The 21,566-nt window shown below is 31.4% G+C and overlaps 2 protein-coding genes across 2 annotated transcripts; both read right to left on the minus strand.

Annotated features, from left to right (window-relative positions):
• Positions 1-10,366: 10,366 nt before the first annotated feature.
• LOC100792613 (uncharacterized) lies at positions 10,367-11,516 on the minus strand. The gene has a single exon (XM_003549590.5). The coding sequence runs from the start codon at positions 11,194-11,196 to the stop codon at positions 10,600-10,602; it is 597 nt and encodes a 198-aa protein (XP_003549638.1). The 5' UTR covers positions 11,197-11,516; the 3' UTR covers positions 10,367-10,599.
• Positions 11,517-18,187: 6,671 nt separating this feature from the next.
• LOC112999988 (probable transcription repressor OFP9) lies at positions 18,188-18,892 on the minus strand. The gene has a single exon (XM_026126568.2). It carries the CDS (start codon positions 18,704-18,706, stop codon positions 18,248-18,250), a length of 459 nt encoding a protein of 152 aa, XP_025982353.1. The 5' UTR covers positions 18,707-18,892; the 3' UTR covers positions 18,188-18,247.
• Between the last annotated feature and the right edge of the window lie 2,674 nt (positions 18,893-21,566).

Here is a 21,566-nt window from a genome sequence, read left to right on the forward strand (position 1 = left end):
TCTGCGATGCAATTTATAGGCCCTCGGCTTCAATGAGACTCTCTAAGGAACAAATTATTTAATTCAAAAATATAAAACATAAAAAGATTAGTGCTCTTCATGGGTACCATGATATTAAAATTCTTACGAAAATCAATTAAATACATATAATTTTTTTTCTTCTTCATTAAGAGACAACTCTCTCTCCTCCTCCTTGTAGGTGCTGTTCTATTCTCATAGTAAGTATTCATAATTAAAACATGATACAATTGATAAATAATTTTTCTTCTTAAATATATTTATATATAGTTTGTGAAAATATTTCTTCTAAAAAATAATAGTGTGGAAATTTGATAATATAAATTCTTTTGATGTTTAGATAAAATATTTTGATGTCATAATTTGATTTTCTTAAAATACACTACACTTGAAAGTATAATTTGTTAAAATACGTTTTTAAAAAAAAGATATATAAGTGAATATACTTTATAAAATCTCATATAACATACACGTACGCTCGCGCAGACAATTACTTAATTACACAGTCAGTTGACATTTTTGATTCTTAATATGATTATGAGAATCAAATATTTTCAATTGGGTAATAATGTACGTAGGATTCAATAGTAACATTTTCCTTTGTTAACCAAATGTGCAAGGAATAAATATGTATAATAATATTTAAGTTGAAGATTAATAAACTTTTTGATTGAGCAGTGTGCATTAATTGTTATATATATATATATATATATATATATATATATATATATATATATATATATATATTTTAAACAAAGAATTCAGATATTTTCAAATCCCAAAATTGAGTGGTAAAGATTAATTTCTTTAAATACTGAATCTATTTAAAAGATCGACTTTTTTATTATGTCACACTGTTGTATTGGTAAATAACGGGAGGTATGAAGCTGAAATATTTACGGCAAATTATGAAGGGATCATTGTTGTTTTCACCATGTATATATTCTGTAGTGCCACTCACAGAGAATAAAGAAATTGGGTGGGCAACTTTAATCTGGGGAAATGGAAAGAGAAAATGGATAAATAATGGGAAACAAAATCTAATCTCAAAGTTCTAAAAGACATGCAGGAGAGACACTCGTGGAGTATGTGCGTGTTCACACCCTGTGGACCATCCCACTAGCTACCATCTTTTGTCACACAGAATGTGGCCTTGATACTCACACCCTAGGGAGTTTGAGTCATGCATCTTCATTTTTTGTAGGAAATGATGGGACCCTATATACTTCTTTGGTAGCTGTTCATCCTCTCTTAGTTTCTTCATCAACTCATGATCCAACCCCACATCCACATGTGGCTACTAACTACTATGTGCTAACTTTAAAACTCCCACCCCATTAATATTAAATAAACCTCCGCTGTGTACAGAAAATGTTACTTATCAGTTTTATTATAACTGTTGTGTAAAGAGAAAAATATTTTTCTTAAAATAATTATTATTTTATTTTTTAATATAATATTAATTATTTTTTATTTATATTTTTATAATATTAATGGTGAATAATATAATCTACAATAAATTAATGATGAAATAAACTTAATTTTATAAAATTATTATACTCTTTTATTTATTTATTATTTTTTTATTTGTGTAAAACATCTAGGACTACAATTATTATTTTAGGATGAATGAAGTATTTTTTCCTAATTTATGTAAAACAATCTTAAACTACAATCTAGCACTACTCAAACATCAAAATCACAATTATCTTAATATATACTTTCCACCCAAAGAGAAGATAAAGAAAGTAAGGGTGAGTTATCAAAAACATAAAAGGGAGGGTGATATTCTAAATCTAATACTCCACATTCCAAATTTAATTTTTTTTTCTATAATCTTAAAAATAATATAATATTTATTTATAAACTGATACTTGGTATTAAATGCACTTAGGCATTGATAGAAACAACCACCACGTAAATTAGTAGAATGAATCTCAACTCATTCATATATATTTTCTTAGTTAGTGAGTGTGGTTGGTTCCAATAATATATAATTGACTTTTTAAAATTAAATTTTAAGTTTATGTCTTGTGTTTGAAAACAAAAATTGCCTAAAAAAGTTAACTTCACGATATTATGGATATATATATTTGGGTTGAAAAGGCTTTATCTCCTACAAATGATTCCTCTAACGTACTAACTAGAAGAAAAAATGTGTTTTCTTCTCAAGTAGTATAGATCATTTACAAATAATCGGATTATAAATGTTTATGTAATCTATGCACAAGCTCTACTCATTATTTTTGGCTGTCTTTTTACAATATTTAATTATTAGTTGTGACTTGTGACAAAGGCAGCAACATTATCATTTCATCAGGGAAAAGGGAAAACGATAAAAGCAACGCATGCCATAAAAAGGTAACCCTTTTGATCACCGCCAATTGCACTAATAAAGGAATCAACTAACAAGACATGCATTGAGAGATTTCGGGAAATGTTTGCCGCATAATTAAATCCTAAACGATGATCTTCTAACTCAACATGTAAATATAACATTATTTACCTAAGCTATCATCGTACGTTTTTTTTTCGTACATAAACATTTATTTTTATTCTTACGTTTAATTATGTCACTCGTGACATATTTCTCTCTCTATCATTCACTAAATAAAGCTAAATCTTAGACTTAATATACCATCATATTATTATCATGCATATATAGAACCCAAAACTCACACTAGATTGAACACATGCATAAACATAGGTTTAATTGTTTTTTAATGCAAAATCGAATATAGGTTTAATCGTTAATCTTTTTCTTATAGTTAGTATACGATTTCAATCTCTCAATGATCTTTTATTTAAATTTGAGTTGTTTGGTTTGAAAAAAATCACCTTTAATTGCAAAATGATGTATTGTTAATTTTTTATTATATTTCTCATTTAAGAAAAATATACAAGAACAACAAATAGAAAACAAATTTTTATTATTTTATTTTATAGTTTTACTATTTCTTTACACAAACTTAAAACAAAAAACAGGAAAAAAAATCTTAAACCAAATGCCCCCTTAATTTATCAATTATTACAATTAAATACTTTCATAACTTTTTCTTTATATAAAATCCTCAATTCTTTGTTATCTGGTTTAATATAGGCCAGGTTTGAGATAGAAAATGATTTACAAGATTCAAAAGTTGAAAAACTGATAAAAAGAAGAAAAGAATCAAAGATTTTGTAGATATAAGAGATTAAGGTCATGAAGAGGAGAAGTTTTGAGATTTTTTTAAATGACCTGCTTACAATAATAAAAAATTAAGAGAGGAGATTCAAGAAAAAAATCTTTTAAAACATGAAATCACATATTAATCATAACTAAAGGTTTTTTTTTTTTATAAGCCAAACGGCGTATTATTAATATTCAAAAGAAGAGAATAAAACAATGCAACATATATCCCCAAAAAAGAATAGTAACAAAAAAGTTTATAAGTACAATTGATCAGTCATAAATATATATAAGTTGATCAGTCACCAGGTACGAGTTTTGTTGACTTCCCTACGATAACATTGTATTCCTCACAAACAACCAAAAGTAATCCTCTTTACATGAGTATAATTTTGATCAGCATTAACTAACCCAGAATTAGTTAGCTAGCCGTTGGTCTTTTTCTCTTTTGTTCCTCTTCCTTTTCCTAATCGAATATAATGTTAGCCATAAATTGTATACTTGAGCAAATGGCACGAATGTCTCACTCTCTTTGTGTTTTCTGTTTTATGTTTCTTTCTTTTTTGAGGTGGAAATGGCATGGTGGTTAATTAATTACTAATTAATTTCGGTTTTCTGTATGCTACTACTAAACAGTGGGCTTTATCTTTCTACAAACAGAAACAAACAGAAATATATAATAAACAATGTTTGTTAATTTATTTTAATTCGTACAATAGCATGGGCTGCACAGTGTTGACGGGAATTGGACTCACCAACTTTCGGTCTCGACTCACATGCAATGTTACTTTCTATAATGGCAGTGGCAGATTGTGTCTCATGTTCTCGTTAGTTCATTAGCATTTCTTAATCACGAGCAAAACTTTGGATGGATGTTAAAACCATAACAGTTATGTAGGAAACTAACACGAAGCTGCATGCCGCTGAATTCCCTGTCTCTTTTTCTTTATCTGATGTCATTTCCACAAACCTTTGATTACTAGTGGACTATAGAGTGATTTGGTTAACCTATAATCTTTAAAAAAGTTAATGACACGAACTGAGTTGTTGAAAAGAATATATATGTGGGTCAACATATATGTAACTTCGATTAAAACGTCTAGATCCATTTCCAATCCAAGCTTAGATCATTTAATGGACCGTTATGGTATATTGGTATCTAAGAAAGTTCGTGATAACATTATCAAGAGGATTTTATTCTGTTCTTCAGTCAAATGTTGAACAAACAGGTGAACGCCTTTTCCAACGTGAACAGCTTGCGAATCCAGAGATAACTTTAAAAAATGATAATTCGTATATGCAATGTAAAAAGTTGGTCAGCTTATATGCTTTAGTTAGTAAATAGTAATTAGATTACGAACATTGCCCAGTAACTAATACGTACGTAAAGGGTAGCATAATAGATAGTATATATTTGTATTTCATATCGACGAGTCTGCAGCATTGGTTGAATGATTTCTAAATTTATCCAGACTGAACTTGCAATCATAATTCTTTCCACGGATTCCAAAGAGATTAGATAACTTAAAACATCCATGAATGACTTAGTGTCCATATACATAAGTAGTATAACTAAAAAATGCATGGATTCTGCGTGGCTCTAATGCCCATAAGTATGTTTTATGAATTTATTTGCAGGAGAGGAACAGAACACACACCACACGTCCAAGCAGGATCTATGGTACTGTCTCATATTCTGAATTCTATGAATTTGTTCTTTCTTTTCTTATTTGTGCATACCAATTTGTGACCTCCAATGACTTGTAGAGCTGTAGTCATGAAAGGGAATAATTAATCAGAAGAACACATATCTTTTGATGTCCAAAAGGATTTTTCATTTAATGCAAATATTGAGTTCTGAAATTCCTTTCCTGATTGTCAACCTTGTAAGTTGTAACTTGTGAGGATTCCGCAGCCTACACAACATTTTTTTAGTGTTGTTAACTACAGTTTTTAAGGTATTTGTTCTTAAAAACACATTTGTTAAGAAATTAAAAAAAATAAGTATTTATTATAAAAATAAGCGAAAGACTACAAAAAAAACATAAATAATATAATTTGATAAATCCTAATAATTTTTTTAAAATTTTTTTTATCAATGCCCTCATGACACTAATTAACACTTACAAGAAAATAGTTTTTTTTTTTTAAATATTTTTATCTATTAAAATATCTTGGTCTCATTTGATTCATCATTTTCAAAGATTGTAATATTTGTTTATGTATTTTAATAATGTTTGGTAATTATTTCATTTATTAAATTTTGTTAGTTTGTTTATTTAATTATTTTAAATATTGCAGATTTTTCATTTGATTTTTCTAAAAATCGCCAATTTTTATTTTATTTTATTTCTATTTTTAAGAGACATGTTGATACTTTCTCGTAAAAAGTCATTTGGACCCTTAAGCATATATGACAAAAGTGGATTTCAAGCTATGTGAATAAAGCAATACACTTGGATAAACGAATTGTCCTACTTTACTTTTTCACAAGATTATTCGCATGAATTTTTAGCGTGGAAACATCTCTAAAAAAAAAAAGAAAAATAATATCTAACAAAAGAATTATATGAAAAATTTACGAGAAATAATTAATACTTTCCTGCCTAAAAAAAGAATTAATATATACTTTCCTTTATATAGGATGAATTAGGGAATATGTTCAGTAATGGAAATTTTTTACATACAAGATTTGATAGAAACTAAGTATCAGATCTCATTTTCATAATTATGTTCATACCTTTTCAATTTACTCAAAAGAATATTTTATTTGACAAGTAACATGACTTTTAAAGTTAAAGTTTAAGGATTGATCGAATATATATATATATATATATATATAAATTATAGATTTATACATTTATTTGTTTGTTTGGAATGAAACAAATATATAAGTATATCCATTTATACTTTTAGAGTAATCAGAAACTTTTTTTAAAGTGTATATATAATTTCTGAAAACATTTTGGGTTTAAGATTATAAAAGGAGCTATTTCTATGACGAATGTTCGAGAAGAAGTTTTTGAAGAAGTAAAAAATAGTTGCTCTATGGAGTGAAGATATACATGGATTACTGAAAGCTACTAGTGAGATGGATCTGTAATTTTTAGCTAGAGTTCAAAGAGACGTGGTTTTTGAAAGAAAATTTCAAGAAGTGCAGTTTGAGAAGTTTCACTTTACTCAAAAGTTATGGGTTGAGAGTTTTTTTGAAGATAATTTATAAAAGATTTAGAGGAAATGCGCTTATTATTACTTAACGATGCTACTTAATAATAGAAATTAAAACTGTTAACAGAAGAATAATAAATCCTAAATATTTTATTTAAAGACTAAAAATAAACTTCACAAGATATTTAAGAAAATAAAACATAATTAATCTAATTCCCTCTTTTGAATGTTTCTCTTTAGAAGTACTAAATCAATTGACACGAATATATTCACATTTTTAAGAGGGTGATATGTAATCAAACTCATTCGTGATCAGGAGCCTTCAAATAATTAATGATAATCGCTTGTCATATCAATTGAAGAATGTAATCTCCGTTTATTAAGTTTGGAAGTGCTCTATTACAAATTCATAGAATCCCTTGACAGTTGACACCCATGTAACACATACAATTAATATTCAATTATTCATTAGCTGCCATTAGAAATGGTCATCATGGAGAATATAATCGCCAATCGCAAACCCACAAGGTAAAGATTATTCCTTACTGGCATGGTTTATGCGTTGTACAATTTATAATTTCGAATTAGTATACTGGTTATTTAATTTCTTTAAATTCATCCTTAAATTTTATTCTTTTCTAATTAAATACTTTAAACTTTACTTTTGTCTCAATTAATTCTGAAACTTTGTCTCTTCTTGCACATATAAACTTAAATTTAAATTTTATCTGAAGTAATTTTTAAAATTAACCCCTTTTATAAATAATCTTTTATTTTATATTAAATTAGAGTAAAATTACTAAGAAAGAAGAAATCTCGACCGTTTATTTATTTTATTCTCAAACATTTTTTTATTTATTTCTATAAATAACTTTTTTAAATTAAAAAAATCAAAATAAATACTTACAGAAAAACTTATCTGAAGGAAAACCTATTAATCAAGCACAAATCAAGAATCTGAATCAGTTTTCAAAACGCAGATAATATTAATATTTTATATGATTACGTCTTTTGTTGTTGATAGCTAGTGGAAGGAAAACTACCTTATTCAGGAACACCGTCCTTATGCATCCTAATTTGACTAATTTCAAAGCAAGATCTGCGTAATCATTGCTTCTGACAAGAGTCTTCAGGAACATTATTGGAGGAATGTCAATTAGAGAAATTAAGAATGTTTAAGTTTTTTATTGAAGAAGCTTGAGCGATAAAGAATCTTGCTGTCTACTAATTAAGAACCATTGCTCAATGCTCTATGCACTATACAGTACCTTAATTTGGGGAGGGGGGAATAACCGAATAATAACATCTTAGACACACACCAACGGGACAACATATGAAATGAAAAATTATTCAAATTGCACAATTACACCAAATACGTGGTTTCTATATTAAATATTGGATCGGTCAGCATCAGCAAAAATTGAGACAGAAACACGTTAACGTTGCGATGACCACATGGAAGGAATTAAGCTAAAAAGGCTTTCAATCTTTCTGAAGCTGAACTTACAACATGGAGACTACTAATCTTGATGACTACTGACCCTCGACCCATTAACTCAAATTAGTAATCAAAACAATGAAAGCTTTTCACGTCCAAAAAACATGCGTTCCTTGTACTAAACGAGAAAGCGTCTACTTCCAAGTGATTAATATAGTTAAATTCAAATGTATGTACGTAAGTCACTTTTATAAAACAGGAACGTTGTGGTTGTAGATTTTTTCAATTTATTATCATTAATTGGAAGAACCCATTTTTATCTAGTTATATATAATGCCTTTTACACTTTCTACTTCTCGTGGCCATACGTACAATAAGGATAAGGATTCGGGAGAAACATTGTATCAGGAATCTTTAGTTGGAATACTGATTAGTTCTGATAAAGTTATAGTGACACTAATCAATGAATGAACATTTATCTACTACTAAATTTTATTTATTTCGTTCTTAAATTCACAAATTGCAGTCCTTCCAAGTGAGAGTAACTAATCAATAGAAAATTATAAAACCAGCAATCCAAGTTATGCATTTTCCTTTTCCCAATCACCCAATAATATAAACCGAAAAGAATAAAATCAGGAAATGAAAAAAAATGGCATCCTAATTAAATGTTATCAGTTGATGCAGGTGATGTGATTGATTACTCTACTCAGAAAGCTTATATAATTTGGTTTTCAATAGTTTGGTGCTTGTGGCATGACTTCTGTGAAATTTGGTGTTCAATAGTTTGGTGTTTGTGAAATTCATGCATATTTAGAAATATTCAATTTGAAAAGGAGCTGGCAATGCAGAGTATTTTGTTTACGGGGTGGACTTGGCTAAAAAGCTTTGGCTCGGGTTGGTGTTGTTGACTTGGTAACAAGCACGTGGCTTATTAATGGATCAACATGGGATTGCTTGAATGGAGCAAATAATGGGAGTACTGTGCTTTTTCTTTAATATATACTAGCTGATATGTTTTCTTAGGATTGGGGACGGATTTAATGTGGCTGTAACGTGAGTACTGATTTTAAATACTCGATGTAGGTAGTTGTCTTGTCAGTGATTTTTTTTTTTTATATATATACATGAGTGATAGTGAAAGTGGCAGAAATTTTTTGTTAATAAAAAAAAATAAAATTGGGTGTTTATATTGTCTATGAAGTATTTGAAGGAGGGATGTATATTCATGGCACATACTATAAGAAGGAGGTCTACTAATTGGAATTTCGTGCTAAAGGCTCTGGATTGGTTGGAAGATGGATTCACGTTAAAAATTGGAGGTGGTCAAACGAGCTTTTGGCATCAATCTTGGATTCTAAAAAGCTCTTTTTGTATGGTGTTACCTGTGTAGTGTGTAGATATCCATGACATTGACTTCATGGTATGCGACATTTGGAGCAATGATGACTAGAATCTTAACTCTCTCTAGACTCAGCTATACATTAAGTAAATTTACACGAGTTTTAAAGATTTTAAGTTTTTCGATAATTTGTTAAAAATTGTTTTGAGTAACTAAAAGTACAAAACCCTTTTGAGATCACGAAACTATTAGAGTATAAGAGTGTTATAGCTCTCAACTTTGAAGCGCAAGACTATTCCCTAAAGTTCGATAAGAACAAATCAAAATTCTTTGTAAACAAATTTTTGTTATTTCTCAAAACAGATAAAAAAATATATAAACTTCAAACCCCATTCATCACCATTCACATAATTTGGATTTAAAATTAAAAATAAGCTTGAATATTGAATAACTTCAAATATCGATTCATCTATGTATACACCAAGAATCGTCGGGGTGTATTTATATTAAGCTTAAATTGACGCGGACACCCAATTTTTACATGCTTTTATAAAGAATGTAGCTGGATTTGATTAGTTTGAGAAAGGAAAAAATGGAAAGAACTTTATCAAGTAATTTCTTAAGATAATTTTAAATATTCAAACTTTAATTTTTGACACATATATTTCTTCTTTTATGTTTTTCGAATTCTCATCGTATCTATTTAACTTGTTGGCATTCTCTGTTTAATATATTTTTTCTACAAAATAGACAGCTCAAAAATTCATTTCTTTAACACCACCCGGCCCAGCCCACCAGCAAGTTAAAAGCAGAATCTCGGTGCAATATAAATTGAATATTTATGCTGTCTAAATGGTGAGAGGATATTGTGGAACTTTTCACTGATACACTCAATTGATTTTTAATTTTTGAATGCTATACTTGGGATTTCGTTTATATTTTTGGATCCACTCCTATATCTATCTGCCCGCAAGTGTAACACAAGGTAAATGTTGTCGTGTGTGTGTGTATTGTAGAATGTTGGGTACATTTGTGCCAACAAAGAGGGTTGGCTACTAACCGACTGCAGAATGCACGTGTCAATGTGACTGTGCCACAAATCACAAATGTGTGGCATGCATAAGAAAAACATCACCTCATGTGCGTGACAAATCAATTGTAATTAATTGAGCTTGAGCATAAAAAAAATAAAAGCCAATGAAAATGGTCCCCCTTGCTAGAAATGTGATCATTGAAGCGCCAAATTTATCCCAACATTAGCATATATGAATTTCAAACAAAATTAAAAGATCCGAGACATGGCTTTGCTTGCAGGTGTATACACAGATACACACCCATATCATATGAGTGAAGCAAAGATAGCTACAAAGCTAGTACTAGAGAAATAAAATACACCAATTATTATTTTAGTTGGGCTTGTATGAATGTGTGGGCGAGAAGGATCCAAGAAAAAGGGTGATGATTTCAGAAGATGTCGAGAATCTCGAGTATGGAACGGTTGCAAAGGGGACAAGTACCTCTGTTCAACCACAGCTCCCTCGAACACACCCTACAGAATGTGTGCCCACACGGGATGAATGCCGCGCCTTTCTTCCTTCCCATGCACACGCAGCACACCCAATCATTCCCCACTGCTTCCACCGCCGCATCCCCACCCTCTGTTTCCTCCAACAGCCGCATCAACGACACCCTCAAAGGCGTCCCCTCACCCTCACGGAACTGACGCTCCGCCGCCAGCGCCGCCGCAAGATTCATTCCCGAACTCGACTGACTCGGACCCACATGTTCGGGCCCAGTATGATTCGGATCTTGACCCGCATTTGTTTCCTGCGGCTGTTGTTGTGCTTGTGCCCCTCCTCCTTCGTCCCTGACAATTGGACGGAAAACCCACGTGGCTCCACAACAGCCGATTCCGGTGAATCTGAGGCGTTCTTTGAGGGTCCGTCTCCTCCGTTGGCCTCTACCGACGCTGTCCATTTGCTCCGTTAACAAACCCAGAATGGTTCTTGCTTCTCTCTCGGTGCGGAGCGATTCCTGCAATATGAGACCGAGTTGACTCATGTCGACCACACAGAGAGAGAGAGAGAGAGAGAGAGAGAGAGAGATCCCGTGATGTGCTTCAATGACGCCAACGGAAAACGGATGGGTTGGACGCTCCGTTGTTGAAAATACAGGAATTCGAAACTAAGTGTGTTTGGGAAAAGAAAGAAAGAAACTGAACAAAGCTGATCAGGACAAAATAGAAGAAAGAGAGATATTGAATGCGGTGCAAGAAAACAAAACAAACACAACGCCAAGCCCAATGCGTTTGCATAATAACATTACTTTTTTCTCTCACTTGTTTCGGCTCCTTTTACTAATTATTCTTTTTTAAATATTACGCTGCAAAATTTAGATTCTTTTTTGTCAATTTTTCATGTCTTTTTTTACTCACTAAATTTTATTATAAATTATGAGTAGGATTCAGTAAGTACTGGAACTAGTCAAAAATAATAAAATCACATCATTTTTGTTATAAATTTCAATTAATAAAAACATATTATTGGTAACATTTTTCTTTGTTGCTTCTTCTGCTGGCTGCTGGCCTTAGCGATAAAGTCAAAAGCCAGTGGCCATTGAAGCTGACAAACGAACCAAGGATTTTCCACGTGGCTCTTTGCCGTGTGCAATTATCTTATTTTTAATAACAGTTTAATCAACTGTTTATTTTATTAAATGCATGCATGAATAGATAAACATCCTGAAATAGTTTGTATTCATAAACTAAAAAAGTCCAAATTCAGAACGTCCTATCTGCTACGAGGCACTAATCATGGGGATTATAATACTAGTTATCTGACTTTCATGACAATCATATCACTTTTTTCAATAGAAAACATCGACGTGTCAAGAAATTTAAAATTTCTTCTTCAATAATACAGTAATACCAAAGTAGTGAATCAGGGCATGTAGTTTTTTTAATTTTTATTTTAAAAATTAAATAGTGCAAAACCTCTAATCATTTTATACTATGTTTTATTAAATCCAAATTAACGCATTCTCTATATAATTGTTTTCATCTTGACTCCAACATAAGTAGTATATCCAAAAAACATTATCAAACATTAGTTCACACAGGATTATAATTAGAACTCTTTATTCATATCCAGTCTTAAGCAATGCAACGTCACCAGGTGGTGGGAGACAAACTAAAATTATGCTTTGAAAAACAAAACCCCGCACGCACGTCTTTATCAACAAGCAACAAGTAGCACCAATATTTATATGACATTCAGCCCAAATCATTTGACATTAAAAAACAAAAATCGAGATTTAATAAGACAATGGATTCTACATATGATAATTTTATGCTTATTTCTATTTAGCGGTGTTCAAAATTGAATCAAACCGACTCAAAAAATTAAAATAGTAGAAAAATTGACAATTATTGATTTGAATTTTGTATTTTTCAAATTGCTTAACACGAAAATCAAATCAAATCAAATTATATTGTAAATATTCTTAAAAATTATTGTTGCAATTAGTGTTTTGTTGTTGGAGGATATCTACTTTTTAAGTCTACATGATTAAAAGCAAGTATCATGAATGTTGAATGTTGTTTTACAACTTTTTTTTAGTTCACTCCTTGGAACTTGAAAGTAAATATTATATTATTTTTTTCTGTTGAATGATTATTATTCAAGTATTATTCAACTTGGAAACAATTATTATTTCACTTTAAGTTTAATTGTTGTCCATTTATACCGTTGATGGTTGAACTATTTATTATTCAACTTGTGATTTGTTGGGATGTTACATGTTCACCAACTTCCAATGATTCATCCTCGAACCACACTGTACTAGGAAAGAGCTTGTTCTGATACCATTTGTAGCATCTCTGATTTTTTACTTCTTGACGACTTTTATACTACGATACTTCACAACATCCTTATTGGTTAGAACCCTCCATCAGAATCTTCTGTAGACAACCCTTTTCGAGACCTCGAAAATCAGTCATGTTTACTTCCACGATCAATTACTGATCTCACAAATCAACATAAGACTTTTCAATGTGTTTTGTCCTCACAAACACATTTTTCGGGAAACTTCCTAAAAGATCACGCATTTCTTTGTTACTCAAAGTTAAACACGCTTAACTATGAAGTTCTTAAGTGATGGGTTAGCGAAAAATATATGCATCTTGTTGGTATTGATAGTACCAATTAATTTCTTTAAACCAAACATACTTAACTATAAAATCTCTTTCTGGTGTGATTCGTCCAGGTGTTACAAATTTCACACTTTGATTGATGACCCATTTCCAACTTTCCATCTATAGTCTTCCCTTAATAGAACCCAAGAATTGCATATGCTTCTCCAAGAGTATGAAGGATTATTTATGCCCAATGGCCACCAAGAAATCCGCTTTAGGATAATATCTAGCTTTGAAAATCTTTGAAACCAAAGCAGTTGGGTTTTTCAATAGATTCCACCCTTGTTTCCCTTGTAAAGCGAGGTTAAATCCATATATGTCTTTAAAACCTATTCCGCCATGTTCCTTGTGAACTGCCCAGCTTGTGCCAATCCATCCAGTGAATCCCTCTATGACCACTCCTTTTGGCACCCCAACAAAAGGAGCTCATCATCTTATGAAGTTCATTAGCTAAAGATTTTGGAAAATGATAAATGCTCATACAATAATTTGGAACTGTTTTAGCTACAACTTTTAAAAACACCTCATGCCCCGCCCCTGAAAGGGCCTTCCCCCTCTAAGAATTAAGCTTGCGCCACATTTGATCTCTGACATACCTGAAAGCAGACCTCTTATTTCTACCAATGACTGCTGGTAACCCCAAGTAATGACCAGTCATTTGACCTTCTCCTACACCTAGCATCTGTAAAATATCCTCCTTGGAGGCTTGGTCCACATTCCTGCTAAAAAAAGCCTCACACATTTTGGAAATTCAAAACTTGACCTGATGCCTCTTGATAGATATTAAGAATACTCTTTAGTTTACTACATTCAGTTGTTGAAGTCCGGAAGAACAAATAACAATGGTTTGCAAACAATAAATGTGAAACAATTGGTGATCTCTTACAGATCTTGATCCCATGCACATCTTTTTTTCTCTCATCATTTTTAACTAGAGAGGAAAATCTTCAACAAATATGATATAGAGATAAGGCGAGAGAAGATCTCCCTACCTCAACTCTCTCTCCAGCACCACCAGACCCACCAAGTCATGATTGACAATAATAGAATAATTCACAGAACTAACACACATCATTATCCATGTTGTGGAAACCCATCTTCTTCATCATATCTTTTAAAAAGTACCATTGAACTCGATCATATGCCTTAATAATTTCCTTTTTCAAAGCAATTTCTCCTTGTTTCCCTCGAACCTTACACTTCATATGGTGTATAACTTCATTTGCAATCAATGCATTGTCTAGCATAGATTTGCCTTGGATGAAAGCATATTGTTGTTCAGATATACAACGACCAATTACCTTCTTCAACCGGTTTAATAAAGCTTTGGACAAAATCTTATAAATCACGTTGCATAAAGATTTCAGTCTTAGATCTTTCATGCTTGTTGGTTGATCACACTTAGGCACCAAAACTATATTAGTATCATTGATCTTTTGAAGGAATGAGCCTTCATCCAGCCATTTCACACATTTTGCTGAAACTTCATCCCCAAATAAGCTCCAAAACCTTTGATAAAATGCGGTGTTTAATCCATCAGGTCTTGAGGACTTATCGGGGTGCATCTGAAACAAAGCCACCTTGAATTCATCCTTAGAGAAAGGAGCAATAAGCATACAATTATCATCATCAGAAATGCAATTCTAGACCATGTCAACAACATGGATAGGATTATAATGTTTACTCTTGAACAAATTCTTGAAATAGTCCTCAGCTACCTCTGTAATCTCTTCTTGAGTTTGAACAACAACCCCATCTTCTTTAACTGTGGAAACCAACTTGTTCCTTTTTCTCCTCCCAGTGATTGAAGCATGAAAAAACTTTGTATTTTTATCACCATCTCTTAGCCAAAATACCTTCAATCTTTGCTTCCAAAAAGACTCTTCATTGACCAAAAGATTTGTGAGCTCCTCCCTTTTTTTTGTTGAACTTTGTTATTGATACCTGTTCTGACAAGTGAATAAGAGCTTCCAGATCTTTCTTGCAGCTATTGATATCCTCCCTAAATCTTGATTTTAACTTACGACCCTAGAGCTCATTCTATTTGGGACACCATAGAAACCTGTTAAAACCTAATCTCCTTTGCGGACATTTCTCACCCTCAGATTGATAAAATTCTTAGAGCAGCTAATCACCTCACCACCCACCTCATCATCGCCAATCCTCCACCTCGACCTTCCCCCGTCCACTGTAAAAGCCCTCTGATAGCCTGAACCAACCCGAATTTCCTCTATTCTGCTAGCTTGAACCAATGCTTCAGACAAAAACAGAACATCAAGTTTATAGACCCTAACCATGTCTCTCAACACTGGAAGTGCTGGTTACCCAGGCTTCGATACTTCCAACTTAGGATGATCAACTAACACTTGATGATGGGACCCTTATTTGATTATATTAATGCAAGAGCTTTTCACGGGTCACTGAGTGCAGGGAATATGCTACACATATAAATGCCACACTCCGCCAAACATAGTTGCACTTCATAACAATTGAAATTATAAAAATTGAAAACCAATACAAATGCAACTATATATCACATAATAAGAAAGAAAAGAAAGAAATTACAAATACTCTGGCTGAAATAAAAAAATAGAAAATGAAGAGAACATTTTCCTGTACTCCACCGCAAATTTTAAAGCGGTACTTAATATAAAGGTGCAACGCGCAAGATCCCTTCTCCAACACATAGCAAGCATCTTATAAATTAGAGGTAGTTCCCTTAAATTGGTCCTTCCATCTTCTTTTATGCCCCATTTAATAAGGGTCTAAGGAATTGGATATGGGAGAAAGATCTTGCATAAGATCAAGTCCTATCCGCTTGGCACAAACACTATACTTATTGATTGGTATTCTAAACTCATTTGTCAAATATTCAGGGAATAGAGTTTATGCAGGGAGTTTTTAATTTCTTACAAAGAATGACAAAATGAATGTTTTATAAACAATGACGGATAGAAAGATTTTACGTCGTGGGAACAATATTCATAGTGGAACAATACTCATATTATAAATTAACTTTTTATATTATATTTCAAATTATGAGAAACAATTTATAATTACATGTATATATTATATTAAGAAAATATTAAAAGTTTATGGGGGAAAATTACCCCTTATTTACAACAAATAGATTCGTTCCTATTTATAAATATAAATTTACTTTCTCTTTTATTTATTTTTCTTTTTTTCTCATCCTGTTACTTATCACATTTATTAAGAGCACGGAAGACACTACCTTTCTTCCTTAATAACTTAATTTGCAGAACACATCCATCCGTAAACGTACCAACGTACAAGGCCTTCCTAAATCCCTTTCCTCCAGCTCATGACATATGCAAGATGTCTCTCTTACTCTCCCTTGTGTTTGTCTTGCGTATTGATAATGTTGGGTGTACTTATTTAACACCCCATCGACCTTGTTAAGATTAAGAATGGTCCCTCCCATTTGACACTTAAATGTTGTAATGGCATCACTTTCTCATTTTCATGTGATCAAGCAATTTCTGGATAATTTTTTGCCTGTTTTGGGCAAGTGATAAAGCAACAAGTTATTTAACTCACAAATATAAAAAAACCTATGTCTTCAATGGTAATTTTTATTAACAAGTTACTTAATATTATCTCCAATTATCTTTATATGAAAAACTTAATTTATGTGATCTTCAATTAATTTTCTCTTCAATGGTAGTTTTTATTAATAATTTACTTAACTCACAAATGTTTCTTTTCTATTTCCTATATTTAATACAAAATTAAACAACTCATAAGCAACAATTACTTATATAAATAACTCTTATTTTTTTCTAATCATAAAAAAATTAAATTAATAAATTTATCCAATTTTAAACAACTAAAAGTCATATTTAACGTATTAAAATAATATTTTTTTCGATAAACAATTCATTAAACAACTCCCATTGTGATGTTTTAAAACACAACAAACCATGTCACTTCTGCCTAACAAAAATGAATCACAGTAACGCTGTCATGTACGTTATTATGAATTTTGTTTCTCTTTTATATTGGCATGGTGAAAAACTTGGGCCTATTCTTGCTTCATATGTGTTAGTATAAGTAATTTTCAGATTGCTACGGACAAAGCAGCTAACCACTGAACTTATTAAGAGTTAAGACGTACTACTTTATTTACAAGACACGTCCTTACCATTTACCAAGCAATACATCATTCATATTGTACCCAAAAAAGAATACCATTCACATTATATCCTATTTTATTATTTTGGTTTAGGTTTTGTATTCTTCGCTAATTAACTGTTGTAGTACTTTAGCGAATGTTTTCTTTTCCTTATGTGGAAATCTTTTTTCGGAAGAAAACTTACAAAGTGAAAAATATATTTCAAAAAGTTATTATTTCTACATTATTAGAGTTATTTATTTAGAGGCCATTCGAATGAGATGTTTTGCAAACAAGCGTTGGAGAAAATAGAGTCGACTATGTATTTGAGCAAAAAACTATAAGCAGTACTTTCTTTTACCAAATGCTCATAGCAAAAGGAAACTGTGGGGCAATGATTCTTGGGGTTAGTGGTTACAAAAATAAGTAAATAACTGCCCTGGTGCAGTTGTAAATCTAACAAGAGATATCTCTAAATGAAGAGTTTCATTATTATTTTATCATAACTAATTAATACAGTTCAATGACTTACACTTAAAACGTCTTTCTTAATTTATCCGTTCATAAAAGATGGATTTGTAAAGAGCCAAGACCTCTACTAATCAATGACAGTTGAACATCCAACTTATTCCAAGTTTTTTTGTTCATTAAATTAACGACCACATTCTCTTGTTTTATCTGTGAAATAGCAAGCTCCCTCATAATGCATATATAGTACGTCAAAGCAAAATTAAACTGTTCCCCAGCTTGCTTCGTTCATGAATTCATTGGCAATGTGACATTTGTTAGCAATAGCATTTACATGATAAGAACAAACTAGTACAAACCTCATGAAAAACCTCAAGGATAAGACTATGGTACTCATCAGAGTTCATGGAGATATAATAGTTCAATAGACTACGAAGATCTTTGGCGTCTTGAAGGTGCTTGGCAGTAATCATCTCCATCATGGACTCCCTAAAATCCTCTCTTGGATCATAAGAGCTCTTCTCCATTGCTACCATTACAACAAACTTGGTCCCTTCTCTGTCGTGCTGCCTTCTTCTCTCTACATGCCTAGCTCTAATCATTTGGTCAAGCCTCTCTTGCACCATGGCATGTGCAAGGCTTGAAACAGAAGGGAACCTATCGGAGGCTGATGAGCTTTCTGCTTCCTCAGTGGAAGAAACACTGAACCTGCAACTGCAACAGAAGGTCTTGCATCCTCTTTGTTGGAGCTGCTTCTGTTGCTTTGAGTTGTTCATTCTTGGACACAAACACTATGCTTTGAAGGGGGAATTTGTGCAAGAATAATCACTTATGCACAATTGACAAGTGGGGGCACAGCAGTGAATTAATCATTATGTTCTGTTTTAAGAACATTCAAAACTGGATTAGGTGTTAGCTTGAAGGGCAGATGGGGGACATGGCTATAGTTAATTGAGCCAAAGTTCATTATGTTTAACTAGACTTATCATGATCTCAACCCTTTTAGGATAATATTAGGTGGCCTAGCTTTTAAAAATCTGACCAATAAGGAAGGGGCATGACTCATGAAGCCTCTTTAATAAGAGCCATCCCAGTTGATAACATGTATTGTACGTAGTTGTTGAACTCTAGCACACCTTGCTTAGTAATTTAACACACCATATGCCCCTTGACCAAGTTTCTCTTTGAAATTGAGGAAATTATAAAAGCAATGGATGGCCAAATACTACTAAAGTAGTTGTGATAAAGATGTCTAAATTCGTTGTATTATGCTTCAATGATGCCCTTCTTTCTCAATGTTGGATGACTAGTAGATGAATCAAACAAAGTCCTACTTCCTTGCATTTCTATCTCGTTTCTTGTTAATTGGAATTTCGGTTGCTTTAGTGTATGTGCGCAGGGTAATGGTTGTTAGCCAATTATGGAGAAAATCGGATAAAAGATACACACAGCTAATTAAGAATATCTTTAACAGATTCGTCTTTTTAATTTGTATGCTACACAGTACAGAGGCAGCAAAACTGGTTCATAAAGCAAAAGGTGAGCTGGGTGATTAGCATGTGATTATCATTGATTACTAAGCCAATTTGTGAAAAATATGATCCTCGTTTTTCAGCATAATTAGGGTAATTAAATGCCAGTAATCAGTACAACCAAGTTTTTTATGCATGTCACGAAGCACATGTTGCTATAATGATTTTTACTCACTAAAGATAAAGCTAAAGCGTAAGACCCCGGAGAGGAAAAAGACATAGAATACCGAAACACGAAGACAGACTGTCTCTTAAGTTTTTGCTTTTCTTTAGAATAAGGAACAAGGTGAAAATAATGAATGAACTCGTATGATTCATATGCAAGCAACATAAGTAGTTTCCATTTCTTTATGTGTTTCCCAGTTTATAATATTTTTACAAAATACAAATATCATAAGATTTTATAAAACATAAAATAATAATCCAAAATATTTAAATTTTTATAAATTATAATTGTGTTTTATGAGGAACAGAATGTTGGACGGTCAAGAGCCAACATGAGAATAAAGTAGGTGTAGCGGAGATGAGGATGTTGCGGTGGATGTGTGGTAAGACTCGACAGGATAAAATTAGAAACGAAGCTATTAGAGAGAGGGTTGGAGTAGCGCCTATTGTAGAGAAGATGGTGGAAAATAGACTTAGGTGGTTTGGGCATGTAGAGAGAAGACCGGTAGACTCTGTAGTGGGGAGAGTAGACCAGATGGAGAGAAGACAAACAATTCGAGGCAGAGGAAGACCCAAAAAGACTATAAGAGAGGTTATCAAAAAGGATCTCGAAATTAATGGTTTGGATAGAAGTATGGTACTTGATAGAACATTATGATGGAAGTTGATCCATGTAGCCGACCCCACCTAGTTGTGTTTTATGTATTTTTATTGAAAATATTATGTGATTATTTCATTGTCAATATTATAAAATAATATTTACATATGTAATCAAATAATTATTCAATCATTCATCTTTTTTTCATGTGATTGTGTATTCTATTTTTTATTAAATTAATTGTAAATAAACGTCTTAAATGATAAATTCTTTTAATTCATTTCTTATTCTAATTGAAAATTGAAATAAAATCATTAAAATCAAAATATGTATTGTAAATTAGCAAATGAATCATTATTATTTTGATCATATATTTTTTTAGGTTTAAATTGTTCTCTTAATTTATATATATTAGATTCACTTTAGTTCCTTTATTTTTAAAATTTCTAATTAGTTATTTATTTTTTAAAATAAATTCAATTTGCTCTCATTTCTTAAAAATATTCATAGATGATGGAAGAAAAATGAGATTAAATTGAACTTATTTTTAAAAAAATAAATTAGAAGATAAAAATGGTAATTAAATTTAAAAATTAAAAGAATAAAATAATAAAATTAATATCAATTTATTATTTTAACAAATTATCTTATAGAAACAATACCTATTTTTTGCAAGGGTATTTTTTTAAATCACACATAAATAACCAATGTTAGTGGATTCAATACTTATAGAAACAATTTGCCCCACTTAATGTTAGTGGATTCATTTCTAGTATTTCCCATGATAAGTTATAACGAATTAGTCACCTATCAATATTTTTTTCTTAACACGACATGATATCTAATAAACTATTCAAAAAGAATAGAGTTTTAGTAAGATCTTTCTTTAGTTTGATTCTTTTATAATTTAAAAGATTTAATACTAGAATTTGTCATGATTAATGTGAAATTTTGATACACTAATAATTTCTATTCAAATTTAATCTCTCAAGTTCTTTTAATTATTACAATCAATTGTTTCTTTGAGTTATGTTATTCTCAAAACTCACAAGATATAATCTTCTCTCCCCAAATTTATTTTACGAATCGAATTATTCAAACTACTTTTTTCAAGGCACTTTTGTGCTGATATTGTTAGATCAGTTTATTGTATCTAAGAGACTAAGATAACATTCACTTTTATTCTCATAGACCTTAATAATTTTGTCCTTTTAAAAAAATTTGATGCGTTAAAGGATGACCCTTAGCCTAGATATCTATCCGATTCCGATGTGTATGTGTGTGTTTTTTATGGAACAATTACAATCCTAACTCTAAAAGAATCTTATTTCAAAAAAAAAA

The sequence above is a fragment of the Glycine max genome, chromosome 17, assembly GCF_000004515.6.
Source record: "Glycine max cultivar Williams 82 chromosome 17, Glycine_max_v4.0, whole genome shotgun sequence".
Taxonomy (NCBI): Eukaryota; Viridiplantae; Streptophyta; class Magnoliopsida; order Fabales; family Fabaceae; genus Glycine; species Glycine max.

Excerpts from the sequence above, each read along its gene's own strand:
- LOC100792613 (XM_003549590.5), bottom strand. The coding sequence starts at position 11,196 with ATGAGTCAACTCGGTCTCATATTGCAGGAATCGCTCCGCACCGAGAGA.
- LOC112999988 (XM_026126568.2), bottom strand. The coding sequence starts at position 18,706 with ATGAACAACTCAAAGCAACAGAAGCAGCTCCAACAAAGAGGATGCAAG.